Source organism: Oncorhynchus mykiss, chromosome 19 (assembly GCF_013265735.2).
Source record: "Oncorhynchus mykiss isolate Arlee chromosome 19, USDA_OmykA_1.1, whole genome shotgun sequence".
NCBI lineage: Eukaryota > Metazoa > Chordata > Actinopteri > Salmoniformes > Salmonidae > Oncorhynchus > Oncorhynchus mykiss.
This window is the reverse complement of record NC_048583.1, coordinates 57,494,824-57,514,102: the sequence shown is the minus strand read 5'-3', so window position 1 is coordinate 57,514,102 and position 19,279 is coordinate 57,494,824. Positions and strand designations below refer to the sequence as shown.

At 43.0% G+C, this 19,279-nt stretch overlaps 2 protein-coding genes across 3 annotated transcripts in view; one reads left to right on the top strand and one right to left on the bottom strand.

Annotated features, from left to right (window-relative positions):
* The first annotated feature begins 319 nt into the window (after window positions 1-319).
* Window positions 320-17,629, top strand: LOC110498393 (grainyhead-like protein 3 homolog). Of its 2 annotated transcripts, none has more exons than XM_036955156.1 (15): window positions 320-476; window positions 2,489-2,600; window positions 2,731-2,792; window positions 4,168-4,414; window positions 4,558-4,643; window positions 4,832-4,973; window positions 5,567-5,678; window positions 5,929-6,023; window positions 7,479-7,637; window positions 9,286-9,361; window positions 10,568-10,698; window positions 12,233-12,359; window positions 14,314-14,399; window positions 14,529-14,593; window positions 16,501-17,629. In XM_036955156.1, the coding sequence occupies exons 1-15, from the start codon at window positions 460-462 to the stop codon at window positions 16,616-16,618; spliced, it is 1,635 nt and encodes a 544-aa protein (XP_036811051.1). In that variant the 5' UTR covers window positions 320-459; the 3' UTR covers window positions 16,619-17,629. The 2 variants fall into 2 exon arrangements, with proteins under 2 accessions (XP_036811051.1, XP_036811050.1); XM_036955155.1 differs by having other exon boundaries at window positions 4,555-4,643.
* The window catches only part of LOC110498392 (connector enhancer of kinase suppressor of ras 2), a 101,997-nt gene continuing 94,067 nt past the window's right edge, over window positions 11,350-19,279 (bottom strand). The window contains exon 21 of the transcript XR_005037804.1: window positions 11,350-11,369. The gene's annotated coding sequence lies outside the window, so the exon portion shown is untranslated. The remainder of the gene's footprint in view (window positions 11,370-19,279) is intronic.

Genomic DNA, 19,279 nt, shown 5'->3' with positions numbered 1-19,279 from the left:
TGGCACCAGTACATTTTTTCTCAACACTGTATAACGATACTGAATTCTATTGCCATTTTAAAGCATAGTTCCTGAAAAAAACTCTTTGTTTTCTCACTTTCAATAAGAATCATTTGACAGCCTGGAGAAACCAATCTCTTTTCTTTAACTCCTGATGAGATGTGTGAAACATCTCCCAGGATTGTCCTGCTAAGTACCTGCCACTCACACCTGTGTTTCATCAGCACTGAAACAGTTAACCCCTCTACACCTGTCCTATCAGGCACCTGTCTCCGGAGCCCTCGGCCAATCAGGCGCGAGTGAGGGAAGCTACCTGTCAGCATGAAATAAATGTGGGGAGCTGGTGAGGACAGGAATCAAAACAGGCTCACTCTCTCTGCTAAGACAGACAACACCCACACCCACTTAGAGGAGTCTTTACCCAGAGGAACCTAAACTCTGCTGTCTTGCAAAGGAGTCATGACCAAAGAGATTGAGTAAGTTGACAACTTCTTTACATGGTTCTCTGAGGACATGCTATGTTTTAAAGGGTTTAAAGAGGGGTGTTCTGGGGCTAGAATGTGTTCCTTAAGGGAAATGAGTTTGGACTTGTCTTGTGGTGTATACCTGCTAAGGTAAAATGCAACCAATTGTATTAGACAGTCTAATATTTTATTGCCGCATTCACGTGCTATCGGAAACTCGGAACCTCCGGGTTAAAATGTAAGTAAGTTATTTGCGTAGAGCTTCCTATTGATTGTTTCTCCTAGTGGGAAACTCCGGATCACCTTTTGTTTTCTACGACTGCTGCATGAACGTGACATAAGTGCATCTTTTGGTTGGATTGATGTAAGGCTCTTTTGGCTGTAACTGCTTTTGGTTCTGCAACAGTCTACCTTTTATTTTCTGCTGAGGGACAGAATAGATTATGATGCAAGTGCTGACTTGTCCATTCATCATCTTCTGTTGAACAGTAAGAGTTACCTTCACTTCCTGAGAGAGAGGGGTGGAGAAATTCAGGGCACTCATGCCCCCTCTTCTCTACCTCTGTTTCTCTATGTTGTGCAATGAGACCATCATGTGAAAGGTGTGTGTTTTTACTAAAAGTATATTTAGTGGAGAACCTGATACACACACACACACACACACACTTTCGATGTCCCCCTGCTATGTTGTGTATTTATAGGGACTCGTGGTTTAAACTGGCAAAATGATTGCAGTCAGAGTACAGTATAACTGTAGTTTGCAGAAAATAATGCGTCCCAAAAAAAAACATATATTTTTTTACTGCAATAATTTTGCAGTATAACTGCAGTACAATGCAGTTATACTGCAATTACTGTGTCCAAAATACCACAGTCGACTGCAGTTACTGCACTTTTACTGCAGTTTCAAAACGGCACCTTTTTTTTTTGTAAGGGGAAGAGTAGCTAATGGAATGTTGTGGTGTTAATGTACACTGAGGCAGGTGAGTGTCTGTAGAGGGGAGAGACAGGTGTATCTTACAACAGGTGTCTGTTATCAGTCTTTGCAGTGGTGGGCTGTAGTTTTGAGAGAAGGTATTTTTTAGTAAACAATTGTATAGGAATCTTAAGAGGTATGGAAGGACAGTGATAATACAACATTATTTTCTGCTAATACGCCCTTATTGTGATTCTCTCACTCCTGGTCAAACACCGTAGGACGTCAATGCCTGAAGTCTTCCTTTTGTTGTCAGCACATTATGTGGTAGCTCATAGGTAAACCTGCTCTGTTTGCACACTGGCCACTCCAGGTCAACTTACAGGAAGCTTACTCCATCCTCAGTAGCCAGGAAATCCCCCCCCCAAAAAAACAAATCCCAATTTTCTTTCTGTTTATCCTAAGGAGTTACTGATCCTTCCCCTAAATCCCATGTTTTGTGTCTGGACTGTTGGCTACCCAGAGCCTTCCAGACAGCTGACAGCTCGGATCTTGACCTTTGTACTTAAGAAGTCACTACGACCCTATGGCCCCCTGGAGGGAAAAGGCTTCTAACAAAAATGTTATTTATTTTCATTAAAAAAAAGAAAACATAATACCGTTCTGAGGTAACTGATAATGTGATTGAGTTCTAGTGAACGTAATTATTTTGAGGTTATTATACAAGGCATACTTGTGTGTGGGTGAGCTCTTGGCCCCTAGTATGTTGAATTTCTCTGGCATCTACTGTACGCAGTGAGCAGCAAATATCTTATTAAGATCTGTGGTTTTGCAATCGAAACCGTCCTCCTAGCCCAGGGGCAAGTATGTGCAGCGCTTAAGGTTGTTATTAGCATGCAGACACTCACAGCATTAAGTCTTGCATTTCTACTACAAAAGTTAACACACGCATAGGCACTTCCCATAGCCAAAACATGCCAAAAAAATGTCATTTAATTTACAAAGTCAAGTGCTACCTCCTTCACGCTAATGTATTATTCAGAATGTGAAGCCTTTTTTTTTAAATCATGTGACTTTATTCATGTTTCTCCTGGTCTGTGTGCTGCAGGACTCTGGGATTGGTCCTTCAGAACGAGAGTTTCAACTACCAGTGTTACAGTAACCTCATCATGGACTCCTGGGCCTACACAGACAACCTACTCACCTACGACCAGTGCAAGGTAATGTGTGTGTGTGTGTGTGTGTGTGTGTGTGTGTGTGTGTGTGTTATACCACCCGTTTAAGTTCAACCTGTCTCCTTTGTATGTGCTGTACAGAAACAACTCACTGTTGTCTCTCATGTTCACACAGACACCAAAAGAACAGAAAATGGTTGCGTGCAGCCGAGGCAGCAGTATGTACAAGCCAGAGAGGTAAGATTGATATCTGGAAAATACATGGCAAATATAAATCCAAAATGGATGATGTTGAGAGATAGATGGGAGAGGTTGAATGGAGCTGAAGGGTGGGACTAATAGCAAGATAAAACATGTAAAACATGTATATACATCTGTAAAATGTATATATGTCCAGACCTTTTGTGAAATAGCACAGTTACAAATAGAAATCAAACTGGATGGACATCAGAAATAGAGGAAGGACTAAAAACAAACAAAATATAACTGTGGTAAAATAGACTGTGTCTGTAAAATGTGTATTAAGATGTAGAAATTGAAGGTAGAAGCAGAAGTGTTTATTAGTTTACTCCAATTGGGGGATCGGCGGAAGGCTTTGCGGGGAATAATAATAAAGGTATATTCTTTTGAATATTATGTATGTCTACATAGGTATGCATGTGTGTATGTATATGGATGTATATATTTACCCCAAAAATATATGGGGGATTGGAAATGATGCAGACAATTACAATTACATTGATGGAACCAATATTCTTTCCGCAATATTTAGCTGATCCACCCCTCTAAAAAAAATTTAAAAAAAGATATCTAAGCAATTGTTTACACTAGCAAGAGTATGGACTTGATTGAGCGATCAGGTTAAAGGCCAAGATAATTTCACCTGTCAATCAAACCTTGGAGGCAGACACTAAAGGGGTATGGGGAAGATCGGGTGGTAAAGGGATTTTTAAGTGGAACCCGAGTTCCTATGTCATGGAGTCAAGCTGCAGAAAAAGGGCAAGGCTTTGGCAAGGTCAGAGTTGGGTGAGCTTGTGGCTAATCCCCCTGTCAAACAGAACCCCAAGGGATTATGGGCTGTGGTACTCCTCCTCTTGCCACCCCTGAACAACACCGTCTCTGACTCACAAAGGAGGAGAAGCAGCCCCAGCTCTCCCTCTCTCTCACCTTCTCTTTTGTCTGGGTTGAAAAATGGCCGTCGGTGGCCGCACTGTTGTCCCGTCAAACACGGCAGTCAGTCCCTTTCGACAAAACTCAAATAAAGAAAGAGGGGAAGAAATATTGGGATTAGGCGGTAAACAGTTCCCACCCAGCTTTCTTTAGTTCACTTTCAGTAGCACTGTGTGCTCAGTGGACTCTGAGAACTACACTGGCTTTATTCATTCTTATTGACTTTTACACATTTTATGTCGGGAATTGTGTGTATGTGTGCTGCTGTACAGGCTACTGTATAAAAGAGCTGGATTTTTTTTTGAAGGAAGGGCAGTTCCATTGACAATCAGTGTTTCTCAGGAGAGTTTTGTTTATCAAACATCTCCATTATTTAATTGAGTGTCAATCAAAGGAGTGGCTAATTGGGTTGGTATTGTATCTAAACTCCCCTCCCCCACAGGACACTGAGTGGCTCCTCCCCCGAGCTGGTCTCCCTGGAGACGCCTACCAACATCACCAACGTTTCTTCCAGCCACCCCCAGGAGGCGCTGGACCTCAACAGCAAGCTGTCGTCCCTCTGCCCTCCCTCTGTCCATCAAAACTCCAGCGCCGACACCTACGACAAGCAGGCCATCAACAACATGTTTGACTCTCTGCTCTCCCAGAAGTGGCCCACAGAGACAGCCTTCCCCGAGGCCACCACTGAGGTAAGCTTACTGTTCTAACCAGAGCAGCCATCTTGTTAAATTGTACATTTAACACTTCTCCCCTTCTAGTTTTCCTCTCTCTCTTTCTTTCTTTTTCACATTCCATCTCCTCATTACTTTTTTCTTGTGTTCCTCTGAAGCAGGCTCTCCCCTACAGTGATCCCTTTACCAAGCAGCCCAGTCCAGTGTACTCTGACTCCTACACCAACTCCCCTCCAGAGAGATACAGGTAGCTATGTGCCCTGGGAATCAAATCAAATTAGAACACCTGTGCTGAGCTACACCCAAGTATCGAAAATGCTAATTTAATAAGGCTAAAGGTAATGAATATCATCGAGCTGTGTATAACTCGCAAAGCAATGGCAGTAATATTCAAATGGCTAAACATAATGCAGACCGTTAACGTTCTGTCTCCAGGAATGATTTCCAGTTTGTTTTGGGAGCCCCTCAAGCCACCCAGCACAAGTCGTCCCAGCTGCCCATGGTTTACCTCAACAAGGGCCAGTTCTACCCTATCTCCCTACAGGGGGTGGACAGCCCGTCCTCCAACAAAGTCAAGGTGAGTCGAGCTTTGATGACATCACCCAAGAGGACAGTTCCTCTCACCAGAGGATGTTCTATTTGACACAACCCCAGTAAAAGTATGTTCCTTCAAACCCCCCCCTCTCCTCACCATTGTTGACTGTCATGGTAGACGGAGCAGGGTGGGAACGTTGTTCTCTCTTCTTGTGATGAGTGATTTTGGTTTTGGAGTTACGCCAGGCTCAGTGTTCGGGGCCAACACATATTTCATCTGGCGGGGCCAAACCCAATGCGTGTCAGCCAGTTAGTCAGGCCGAGAGGGAGAACAGGGGGAGGAGCTAAAGGTCTGCGTGTCAGCCAGTTAGTCAGGCCGAGAGGGAGAACAGGGGGAGGAGCTAAAGGTCTGCGAGTCAGCCAGTTAGTCAGGCCGAGAGGGAGAACAGGGGGAGGAGTTAAAGGTCTGCGTGACATCCCTCTCTTTTCTCTGGTGAAAAGAGAAAACACAAGCCTTTGCGAATGAAACGTGCCCAGTAGTTTGCCTTTCTCGGAGTTGGCGATGCACACAACCTACACAAAATGTACCTTGTCTGATGGCCCCTCTCTCTCTCTCTCTCCGCTCTCTTTCTCCAGACGGTGGTCATGGCGGTGTTTGAGAATGATAAGAGTGCAGAGATCCAGCTGAGGTGCTGGAATCACTGGCACGCAAGGCAGCCGACCGTTAAGCAGCGGGTCATTGACATCGGTATACAACCTTTACCATGTACACATAAACACATGCATGGGAACAGCAACAGGAATTTGCCTTAGTTCTACATTTAAAACAACACATGTCAATGAGTGGAAGGTTTTATTAGTAGTTGTTGCTTCTTTTCGTAAGCCTGTATCCACTCAGAACAGAACCACAATCTGGTTTCTTTCATAAGCCTGGATCTTGTCAGAGCAGATAACCACTTTATTTTCCTTATATTAATATCTTTCTATCTGTCTTCTAGCTGACTACAAAGAGGTGTTCAGTGGCATCAGCCATGTGGAAGAGGTGGCCTTCAATGCTCTGTCTTTCATTTGGAACCCCAACGAGGAAGGGAAGGTAAGCGCAGCCAGGAAACTGGAAAAACACACTCTGACACACACACTCTGACGCACACACACACTGACGGACACACACACTGACGCACACACACACTGACGCACACACACACTGACGCACACACACACACACACACACGCTGACACACACACACGCTGATACACACACACTGACGCACACACACGCTGACACACACACACACACACACACCACACACGCTGACGCACACACGCTGATACACACACGCTGATACACACACGCTGACGCACACACACTGACACACACACACACACACTGACACACACACACAGATAAAGTCACAGTGCTAGGAACAGCCCTATTATTTATCTAGCCACGCTATCCGTTGAGCTGAAATGGGGCGATGAGGGAGCGCTGAGGGTTGGGAGGGGAGGAATCCCTGGCATGCGGCCGCCCCGGGGCGCCTGTCACCACAAGGCAAGAGCGACACGTCGAGAGCGCTTACTGCAATCTGCTCACGCCCATAGGGGTGAGGCAGTGAAACTCCCTGCAGGTGGAGAGAGGGAGAGGGAGAACGGAGAGAGGGAGAACGGAGAGAGGGAGGGAGAGAGGGGGAGAGGGAGAAAGGAAAGTACAGGTTGGAAGGAATGAGAGAGTAAAGCTCATTTCAACACTGAAGGCACCTGTTGTCACAACCAGTGATATACTAATTCATCTCATTTTACCCAGAACAAGTCTGTTAAAATCAGGGCCTCTTATATCCTGAAACCTTACCAAGACACAGCCGTTGTGGAAACATTCAAAGCTTTTCTGTTATACTGAACGTCTGTACGTTTTAGATTGGAGAGTTGCCAAGCCAAAACGGTGTCATCACAACACGTGTCCATAGATTCCTAGTTTTTGATTTGTTAAGCTTTTTCTGTCTCCACACTTCTTCCTGATCAGAGATGTGTCTATGCTTGTCACTCAATATTTTTATTTTCTCTCAGTCACACCTCATTGGTGAAAGGGCCGCCAGCCGCCCACACACACGAGACCTCTCTTTGTCACTTCTCGTTATATGACATTGAATAGAACATTAGTGAAGCAATTGCGAATTGCGTAAATGGTTTAATGATTTTTCAAGGTTCTCAATACCACTCAAGGACCTTTAAAAAATAAATAAAAAAGGGCACCTAAACAGTTATAGAAAGTCCTCACATTTTAAAAAAATTGATCAGGATCTCTATTAGAGACAGCTGGTCTTACTGGGGTCCGACACATAACGGACAAAATACATTAACATGTAGTTTGCGTGTGTATCAATCGGTTACACATACATGTCAGTACACGCACACAAAAAGTAGGTAACATAGGGGAGAGGTGTTGTGCCCGTGATGTGAAATCTTTATTAGTTTCTTTGAAACCAGTATTAATACTGTACGTTTCCTTGTCTGATATCATGTTTACCCCTATTCTCTTCTCTCCTCTCTCCAGGTGTACATTGGCATTAACTCTCTGAGTACAGACTTCTCCTCTCAGAAGGGGGTGAAGGGGCTTCCTCTCAACCTCCAGATCGACACCTATGATTTCAGCACCGGCACCAACCGCCTCATCCACAGAGCTGCTGTCCAGGTCAAAATCTTCTGTGATAAGGTCAGTAAAGATCTCCATCTCAAATGTCATTTTTTTCTAAGGCCTTATAGATGTGTAATGTGCATTCGGAAAGTATTCAGGCCCCTTTACCTGTTTCCACTTTGTTACGTACATACATTCTTCTCCTCAACAATCTACACACAATACCCCCATAATGACAACACGGAAACAGGTTTCTAGAAATGTTTACCTTATACCTTATTTACATAAATATTCAGACCCTTTTTTATGAGACTGGAAATTGAGCTCAGGTGCATCCTGTTTCCATTGATCATCCTTGAGATGTTTCTACCACATCTCTGCAATACTCCATCAATCAGGGCTTTATAGTAGAGTGGCCTGACGGAAGCCACTCCTCAGTAAAAGGCACAGCCCGCTTGGAGTTTGTCAAAAGGCACCTAAAGGGCTCTCAGACCATGAGAGTCCTTTAGGGGATTCTCTGGTTTGATGAAACCAAGATTGAACTCTTTGGCCTGAATGCCAAGCATCACGTCAAGAGGAAACCTGGCACCATCCCTATGGTGAAACATTGTGGTGGCAGCATCATGCTGTGGGGATGTTTTTCTGCGGCAGGGACTGGGAGACTAGTCAGGATCAAGGGAAAGATGAATGGAGCAAAGTACAGAGAGATCCTTGATGAAAAACTGCTCAGGACCTCAGACTGGGATGAAGGTTCACCTTCCAACAGGACAATAACCCTAAGCACACAGCCAAGACAACGCAGGAGTGGCTTCGGGACAAGTCTCTGAGTGGCCCATCCAGAGGCCGGACTTGAAAAACCCAATCGAACATCTCTGGAGAGACCTGAAAATGGCTGTGATCGCTGCCAAAGGTGCTTCAACAAAGTACTGAGTAAATGGCCTGAATACTTATGTAAATGTGATATTTCAGTTTTTTTAATGCATTTGCAAAAATGTCTAAACTTGTTTTCATGGGGCATTGTGTGTAGATTGATGAGGAAAACTAAATAATTAATTTTAGAATAAGGCTATTACATAACAAAATGTGGAAAAAGTCAAGGGGTCTGAATGCTTTCCGAATGCACTGTATGCTTTACAATATATATTTAGTGGCATCCCCCAAGGTTTGGTACTAAGTCCTATACAGTTACTGTATCTCTAGTTTATGACCTAAAGCTGTGCAGGTGACGAAAACAGATGATTTAATCTCAGAGATGTCTGGTTCATGAGTTGAACCTATGTCTGACAGACCTAGTCATTGATCCCATTGTTGGCTTGAAATCTGATAGTTGTCGTCAAATGCCCCTATGGCCATGTATAATCTTTTCAATCTATTCACCTTTTGGGATGTGTCATCCGTTGCCACTAGCTGTTTTGACACAGTGGAGTGATAATGTGTCGGGCCGCTCATTGACACACAAGCCAAACAAACTGGTTTAGCAGCTGGTGAATGAGTGTTCCGTCATCACTGTTGTCCCTCTGTATCTCAATGTGATGAGGTGGAGCGGTGTGACCGGACTACATTGCTAGTCAGGCTAGGTCAACCATGACATAAAATCGGGTGTATTATTTTATCGCTGCTTCTTCTCTAATAAACACATTGTTGCATGGCTGACTGGTTAATAAAATGAGGAATAAAACTGTCAGAGAAGAGTTGTGACCATGTGTGTCTGGGTCTTTCTCCTCAGGGTGCAGAGAGGAAGATGAGGGATGAGGACAGGAAGAGGAGCAAGAGGAGGGGCAAAACTGTCATCGACTCCAAAAGTAAGACTTCTTCAGACACTGTCTTATTAGAAAAAGAATCACAAGCGACATCCGCACACAAACACTAACCCAATGACACATGTAAACCCCAGGAAAACATGCTGTCTATGACGAGCATGTGCATGCGCCATTGTGCACATGTTGATGTTGTTCATCCACACCAGATGCGATCAGGACACGCAGGATGAAATATCAAAAATAACTCTGAACCAACAACATTCATTTCGGTCCAGGTCGAAACACATATAACATTCATGGACAATTAGCTCGCTAGCTGTTGCTAGCTGTTGCTAGCTAATTTGTCCTGGGATATAAACATATTTTACATGAAATGCTCAAAGTCCTTTTGTTTCCTGGATCTTTGTAGAATATTGACCCATTTTGAGCCACACAAAATCGTCTGTTCTCTACTCCAATAATTAATCCACAGGTAAAAGGGTAAACATTTGTTTCTAGTAAACTCTTCTCCTTCAGTCTTCTTCTGTGGACTTTATGTGGCGGTTGGCAACCAACTTTAAGGTGCTTTACTACAACCAACTGCACTGGAGTGTGGACCTCCTAAAAACCAATGAGAAAATGAGAGAGGCGGGACTTGCAGCGCCTCAAGTGGCAAAAATAAAACCAAGTTCTATTTTAGGACCTGGCTACGTAGAGGTTCGTTGTCGCACGGGCGTGTGTGCAGTTTGGATTCTATTATTGAATAACGGGTACATTTATTTTTGCAACACTCGTGCAAGAAACACAAGCGGTGTGGTCAGCATGTTACAATATGCAAATAAGTCATTTAATTACAGGTTGGGTATCTTTTTTTATCATGAGGCTTGGCCTCCACAAGTCCATCTCCACTCCATTGCATGGTTGAAATCCAGTCTGACTAAATCCAGTGAAAACAGACAAGCAGGAAATACATCCTGCATTCTCAGTCTGTGATTGTCATTTAAGACCCCATGCGTTTCTAACCAAATTAGCATTTTTGGATTTATCCCCACTTGTATGAAGTGTTATTATTCAGTACCTGTTCTACCTTTTAAAGAGGATAATTCAGACTCACAAGCATTACAATGTCCTAGAGACAGTCTCCCAGACTCAGGTAAACCTTACTCGCAGACTAAAAAGCACCCGGGGAAAACAACCCCTTTAGGTCTTCATTTAACAGGCGATTCTATAATGCTCACTCTAACCCAGTGTTCTCCTCTCCCTCCTCAGCCATCAAGTCAGTAGTGTCCAGCTCCATGGGAAGTGACAGCACCTTCTTCAAAACCCTGGAGGACCACGTCACCAACCCCGTCCTCTTCATCCCAGAGATGCACCTCTCCAACATGCAGCGCTGTGGCCTGGTAGGTCTCCCTCCTCCCTCATCTACTCCACCTTTCTTTATCTTTCTTTGGGATTGAGGGATATTGGAGTTCACCACCACAACAGTGAGTTGAGTCATGTTCCCTGCTATCCCGGGACTGTAGCTCAGGGCTCTGGCACACACAAGGGGGGGGGGGGTGGTGTGGGAAAATAAGTTTGTGGGAAAAGTGGGTTGGGATAAGGGAGAGTATCAGGGAAAGTGAGGAGAGGCAGATGCCAAGCTCAGACAATCTAATTGGTGGGCTATTCAGATTCCTCGACTCGAAACTCAAGTCTAGTGTGACTGACACACGGGATAACCTGCAGGAACCTACACAAAGAGACACACACACACCACCTGGCAGACACACACTCACCTGGCAGACACACACTCACCTGGCAGACACACACTCACCTGGCAGACACACACACACGCACCTGACAGACACACTCACACACACCTGGCAGACACGCTCACACACACCTGGCAGACACACATACACATGGCAGACACTCACACACCTGGCAGACACACATACACCTGGCAGACACACATTACCTGGCAGACACACATACACCTGGCAGACTCACATACACCTGGCATACACACACCTGGCAGACACACATATACCTGGCAGACACACTCACATCTGACAGACACACTCACACACACCTGGCAGACACACATACACCTGGCAGACACACTCACCGAGCCCCCCACTTTTCAGTGTTGTTGACACAAGCCAGTGGAGGTGGTAAGGGCTCCTGTTCTGACAGGCATTTAGTTCCCACAGTCTGGGCTTTAGGGAGTGGGGAGGGGGAGTGGGAGTGTGTGTGTGTGTGTGTGTGTGTGCTCAGTCTTCTACCAAGTGTTAATGCTCCCATACTTACTTGACAGTACAGACATTTTCACTGCTTTAAGAGAGGAAGCTAGGGAGAGATGTTCCCTAATTTAGGATAAATGTGAAGGGGGTCATTTGTTTTTCTGAGCTCTGAGGGTAGGATGATTTACAAGACTTAGCTGAGTCCCATAAATCATTGCACCTGTCAAAGAAAATATGTCTTAGAAAATCCCAGTTTGTTAAGAGGGGAGAGAACCGAAAAATCCCCAAACAAATTAACGTTATCTTGATAAAAAAAATAGTCTGAAAATGTTCTGTCTCATATACAATACAAAATGTGACTCGCTGACAGGTTGTGAAACTTTGATATTATTTTATTTCACCTTTATTTAACCAGGTCGGCCAGTTGAGAACAAGTTCTCATTTACAACTGCGACCTGGCTAAGATAAAGCAAAGCAGTGCAACAAAAAAACAACAACACAGAGTTACGTCTCTGATAGTTTAGACTTAGACTTCTGGTCTGGAACCTTTTATCTCTCTGCATCTGCATCCCTTCAGGGTCATGGGAGACCTCTTTAGCAGTGATAATAACATTCCTATTTATGACTGTTCCAGCCATACAATGGCTGGGATGGGAAATTAAGCAATCAAATTCTATAGAGGAACTGTACCTAATGATTGTTCTCTGTGTAGGCACCTCCCACAACCCTGGAAGAGGTTGAAAGGACCTCCCTGAAGAGACTTTACCCTGATAGAGTGGACCAGAGCAGTGGTAGCCCACCACCAAGCAAGCAGGCCAGCTTGGAGGAGCAACAGAAAGGTAAATAGAAAAGTTAAATTCTTGAATTGAAAATACTTCCTGAATTGAAATGAAAGTGGCCCAAACCCAAAGCAAATATACAGACGGCGCTTCTGTGTTCCCGGTCTGGTAAACAGCCTGACGTATTCTGTTGTCCCATGGATGGATTATCTTGGCAAAAGGAGAAATGCTCACTAACAGGGATGTAAACAAATCTGTGCACAAAATTTGAGAGAAAGAAGCTTTTTGTGCAAATTGAACATTTCTGGGATCTTTTATTTCAGCTCATTTTTTATTTATTTCACCTTTATTTAACCAGGTAGGCTAGTTGAGAACAAGTTCTCATTTGCAACTGCGATCTGGCCAAGATAAAGCGTAGCAATTCGACACATACAACAACACAGAGTTACACATGGAATAAGTACAGTATAATAATAATAATAATAAATACAGTAGAACAAAATAAAACAAAAAGTATATTACAGTGAGTGCAAATGAGGTAAGTTAAGGAAATAAATAGGCCATGGTGGCGAAGTAATTACAATATAGCAATTAAACACTGGAATGGTAGATCGGCAGAAGATGAATGTGCAGGTAGAGATACTGAGGTGCAAAGGAGCAAAATAAATAAATACCAGTATAGGGTTGAGGTAGGTAGATATTTACAGATAGGCTAAGTACAGGTGCAGTGATCTGTAAACAGCTCTGACAGCTGGTGTTTAAAGCTAGTGAAGGAGATGTGAGTCTCCAGCTTCAGAGATTTCTGCAATTCGTTCCAGTCATGGGCAGCAGAGAACTGGAAGGAAAGACAACCAAAGGAGGAATTGTCTTTGGGGGTGACTAGTGAGATATACCTGCTGGTGCGCGTGCTACGAGTGGGTGCTGCTATGGTGACCAGTGAGCTGAGATAAGGCGGGGCTTTACCTAGCAGAGACTTGTAGATGACCTGTAGCCAGTGGGTTTGGCGACGAGTATGAAGCTAGGTCTCATGAAACATGAGACCAACACTTTACATGTTGTGTTTATATTTTTGTTCAGTATAAATATGTGGCTGTCCATGGTTCTGATTTGTGTGTGTGCGTGTGCCATCTTCCTCTCTTTCATGTTGACGAAAGCGTATATGACTGTCATACAGTACACGTTTAAAAAAAAAATGTTGTTGTCCTGGGCTAACTGGTTAAAATGCTTGCTCGCTAGCCTAACTTCCTTTCATTGGCAATGATGACCACACTAGTTAACATTAGCCTACTACATCTAGCTACATGTTGAACTTCCATCCTCTCAGGTCAGGGGCAAATTGTATGAATTTATAGTTAAATCAGAATCGCTGTTATATTCATTGGTCAGTATGGAGAATTAAGTCAAACCAAAAGTCCAAATCCCTATCTCCATCCATGGCTAATTTAGGAAAGGGGACAATTTTAGCTAGCTAGCTAGCTATTGGAGGACAAAAACACAACCCGATGCAACAATTCAAGTTCTCAGTCAGTAACATTTGGTTTTTTGATACGATGGACTGGCATGAAGCCAAATCCAAAATGGCTTCTCTTGAAAAACATTTTTGGTGTGCCAGGACCATTCACAGTTGAGCTCACTCAGTTTAGCTCAACGCTGATCAGCTATTATTTCATAGGGAGGTCAAATGTTCACTGGGTTCCTTGCATTCAATGCTATGGGCGGGAAGAATATCATACTCAGATAGATGGGCTATACATACAGACACAGAGGGGCGCTGTTTCGCTCACTTGGATGCTTTCTCCGGTGAGATACATTCAGCCTCTAGCAAATTGAAGGAAAATTATGAAACACAGAGAGAAGAAAGATACATTATTCAATGTAAACATTTAGTTTTTTACAATTCTGGGAGGGAATCCTGGCTTCCTTTGGCTTCAATGAATACACGGCACTGTTCTGTTGTCCTGTTTTCTCCTGGTCTGGTAAACAAGCTGACGTATTCTGTTGTCCTGTTTTGCAGTACTCTTGTACGTGAGAACAGAGTCCGAGGAGGTGTTCGATGCTCTCATGCTCAACACCCCAACTCTGAAAGGCCTGAGACAAGCGGTAAGTAGTACACTCTTAATACTTGTTCCTTACCCAACTTCGTCATCGTCCAAGCATCTCATCGTTCAAGCATGAGAGAATAGTGTAGAGTTGACGGTGATACTAATCTTTCCTTTGTTCCTTTCTCAGATTTCTGAAAAGTATGGCATGCAAGAGGACTCCATTGGGAAAATATACAAGAAATGCAAAAGAGGGTAAATTACTTTCTGAGGCCTTTTTTTTTTTTTTTTTTTACATCAAGGAGGAACAAGTGTTAGCATTAGCTGTGCTACATAATTAGCAATGCTATTCCCAAGTAGCATTAGCAAGTTACAGTAAATTGAAGGGAAATGTATTGGATTTGATTAAGTAGATGCACAGCAGGATATACTACTTACCATAAAACATTCATTAATAGCCCAAGTTCTTATTTGCTTAAATCACTGAACACAACAGGCACTTGTTAGAGACAGGATTTGATTTGCTTAAATCACTGAACACAACAGGCACTTGTTAGAGACAGGATTTGATTTGCACCAGGGACCTATTTCCTTAATACACAGAGCTTTCACTCATTTCATAGTTAATTGTTTAATTCCAGCATTCACTTCCAGCGTTTTAATACATTTCTTAATTTCCTGCACAAATGTGTTATCATTTACACATTGCTTCACATTTCTATTGACTTAGTATGTCTATATTTAAAAATATATAATAGAATAATAATTATCCTATTTGATTGGGAATTTGTGGCAGTTCTTACTTTAGCCACCAGATGGGCAATGGGACGATTTCAGAGGGTCTGTACTCCCGAAGTTGTTAACTGTTTTATTGCTCGTCGTTCTCAGCTGTTAGCAGCCAATGGCTAGCAGTTCTCAGCTGTTAGCAGCCAATGGCTAGCAGTTCTCAGCTGTTAGCAGCCAATGGCTAGCAGTTCTCAGCTGTTAGCAGCCAATGGCTAGCAGTTTCTTACTGCCGATAAAAATGGATAATCCAAACCCTCAGGATGTCCACAGACTAACCCATCTTTCCCAGTACACTACCGTTTCACTATTTCCTTTTGCAACACATCCTTCTACTTTACTGTAATGTCCTCTGTAAGGAAACCAACCCAAGTTGACAGACTGGCTAGGTGAGCTAGCTAGCTCTATGTCTGCTGGAATGTGATAATCTCCCAATAGAGAGAAAGAAACAGGACGGAAAGATGGATGAGTCAGGTGATTGTTTTACTTGACAATATTTATGTTTCTCTAATCTGATCTACCCATCCCCGTAGCTACACCAGGAAGTGTTTTGGTCTATTTCGTTGAGTGAAAAGAGGTAGCTACTCTGATAGACAAGGGTTTTGATTAAGGCGGAGGGAGCCACCTTATTGTGCAAACATGTGGTTGCGAGGTGGATGCAATTGAATGGGACTAACCTTTGAGGAAGAGCTGGTATCCCTATTGTCAACATGTGAACCATGAAATGAAATAATGGCGTCCATTGTGTGTTCAATGCTTGAGCCATAGTCTTTCAAAGGGATTTATATACTATTCTGATTTTACAGTAAACGTAAAGTCCTTCGATGTATAGGTGACAACATTTCCCTCAGCTTGAGACATACCCCTAGTAGTAAAGTAGGCCGGTAGTCTTCACACCAGAATCCATGTCAATGAACGGGTGTGACGCTAACATGTTGCGAGGCAGTCATTTGTTGAAGCTGACTTGACGGAGAAGATTAGAGGGGGACTGTCACCCTGAATGACATGTGGTTCTTCTGTCACTCCGCCCTGCTGTGTGCTGACATTACATGGAGAACCCAACAGGTTCTGTAACATTCTCCTTCTGCTTATAGTCTTCAATCAGTCCCTTCCCTCCGGGTAGCGTGAGCAGACAGATCGCTTGATTAGCAACAAAGCTCTACTTACCGTAAAGCCAGGTTGCCATCTGGGAAAAGGAGTCTGGCCTGATTAATTGTTTGCAGTGTTGAGGGAATTGGAGGCCTCTCACTCTTTTGTTTCATGACTAAAACAATGTCTCAGCCAGACAGCAGCAAAGAGGTCATTTACGTAACATGTAGCCTGTTATATAAAAGGTGTGGTACAAGACATTCATCTGTTCTTTGTCTGTTGTCTTTCAGGATTTTCGTCAATATGGATGACAACATCATTGAACACTACAGCAACCACTCAGCGTTCCTCATAGAGATCTCTGAAGTCATGAGCAGTCAGTTCCAGGTCACTCTCATGGAGTTATGAAGAGAGGGCAGACATTTTTTTTTTTAATGTTCGGGCCACCAAATGGCAAGGTCTGCCCAATCAAACTGCCTGCCGATTTCAACCCTTTATTAAGCACTGCCCTGCGAGAGACTCTATTGGCCGAGCCAACAGGACAAAGACAGAACATCCTCTCTACCATTGAACCGACTTCAGACCGAACGCTTTATAGTGATGCCAGTCACTGACTTTGTAAATACCATTTAACCCCATCCTGACTTTTTTTAGTTTTACTGTGGTATATATTTTATAACAGAGCGATTATGATTAATTATGACTATGCTGTAAATATTTTATGTAAATAGAAATGAATGACATATGAGTTGTCTCTTTTGAGGAGACACACAGCGATACCATGACCCACTTTTCAGAAATTTCCACAAGCTACATATTTCAATTTCAGTAGACATATCGTGAATGTTGTCAACTTTTTCAGACTGCCATTCTTGCTGCTTGTCATGTGCTTATCGCTTCTTCCAAGAGATCTCAAGTAATGGGAATGCTGCCATTGTTGAATTGCTTTAGTTTTTTGTTTTGTCACCATATTATTTCTCAGACCATTATGTTTGCTATATAAATGGTACTACCAATAGGATTATGCTTTAGCCTGAATTGTCCAACAAACACCCTAGAATTATCCAACAAAGTACTTTTTTTTTTAGAACCAAAGTCACACATTTCCCACTTCACGGGTATTGCCTTCACAAAAACCTCAGTGGCCTTCTATAGTAGAAGACTGTACACATTTCTAGGTTGTATTGTGTCACCACATAATTCTTCCCCCAAGCCACTGTGCTAGAACCACTAATGTTCCAGATCAACCCCTTTCAAAATCTTTCAGTTGAGTTTTTTGTGAAGGCGTTTAGATTTCTCTTTGTATGTTTTTTTTGCAACATTTCAATGCTGTAGCTATATCCCTGTAATATATCTTATGATTTTACCATAGCCATTCTTTTTGTATTGATTCTCGTTTCCAAGAAAATTAAACATACACAAAAAAAAAAAACGTGTACATGTTTCTTTCAATGGTTTTACTAGGATATAGTTTAAAGATGACCTATAGTTCATCCACTTCAACTGAAATCTTACCCTGGACGCAGGCCTCTTACCAAGAAAATGTATGCAAATAGTACAATTTATACTCCTTGTTCACGCCATTGAGTATATTAGAACACCGCAGAGGGAATTTAAACAGGCCTTTAGCACAGACACTGAATACATGTTATTGTGTGTCTCGTCATGTCTGCTGGTCTCATGACAAACCTCATTTTTATTATTTTAACAATAAGGTTATGTATTTCTATCATCTTGAGTGTGTGTGTGTGTATGCAATGAGTGGGTGTGTGTTTCAGTGTGTGTGTGTGTGTGTGTGTGTGTCAGTGCGTGTGTCATATAAAATACAAAACCAGACCAGCACCCCGGATGCTGTTGATGTTGAGACGGGTGTTTTGCGGGGACTATTTAATGAAGCTGCCAGTTGAGGACTTGTGAGGCGTCAGTTTCTCAAATTAGACATTCTAAGGTACTTGTCCTCATGCTCAGTTGTACACCGGGGCCTCCCACTCCTTTTTCTAATCTGGTTAGAGCCAGTTTGCGCTGTTCTGTGAAGGGAGTACACAGCGTTGTACGAGATCTTCAGTTTCTTGGCATTTTCTCACATGGAATAGCCTTCATTTCTCAGAACAAGAATAGATGGATGAGTTTCAGAAGAAAGTTCAGTTTTTCTAGCCATTTTGAGCCTGTAATCGAACCCATAAATGCTGATGTTCCAGCAGTTTTCTGCTGTGATAACATAATTGAAAAGGGTTTTCTAATGATCAATTAGCCTTTCAAAGTGATAAACTTGGATTAGCTAACACAACGTGACATTGGAACACAGGAGTGATGGTTGCTGACAATGGGCCTCTGTACGCCTATGTAGATATTCCATAAATAATCAGCCGTTTGTAGCTACAATAGTCATTTACAACATTAACAATGTCTACACTGTATTTCTGATCAATTTGATGTTATTTTAATGGACAAAAAAATTGTTTTTCTTTCAAAAACAAGGACATTTTTAAGTGACCCCAAACTTTTGAACAGTAGTGTATATATATAATCTGTTGAATACGCAGAGAAAGAGCAGAAAGAGGGGAGGAGAGAGAGTGGAGAGAAAGAGGGGAGTAGAGAGAGGAGAGAGAGGGGAGTAGAGAGAGGAGAGAGAGGGGAGTAGAGAGAGAGAGGAGAGAAAGAGGGGAGTATAGAGAGAGAAGAGAGAAAGAGGGGAGTATAGAGAGAGAGAAGAGAGAAAGAGGGGAGTATAGAGAGAGAGAGAGGAGAGAAAGAGGGGAGTATAGAGAGAAAGAGGGGAGTATAGAGAGAGAGAGGAGAGAAAGAGGGGAGTATAGAGAGAAAGAGGGCAGTAGAGAGAGAAAGGAGAGAAAGAGGGGAGTAAAGAGAGAGGAGAGAAAGAGGGGAGTAGAGAGAGAGGAGTATAGAGAGAGGAGAGAGAAAGAGGGGAGTATAGAGAGAGGAGAGGAAGAGGGGAGTATAGAGAGAGAGGAGAGAAAAAGGAGAGGAGAGAAAGAGGGGAAAAGAGAGAGAAAGAGGGGAGGAAGAAGGGAGGAGAGAGAGTGGAGAGGAAGAGGGGAGTAGAGAGAG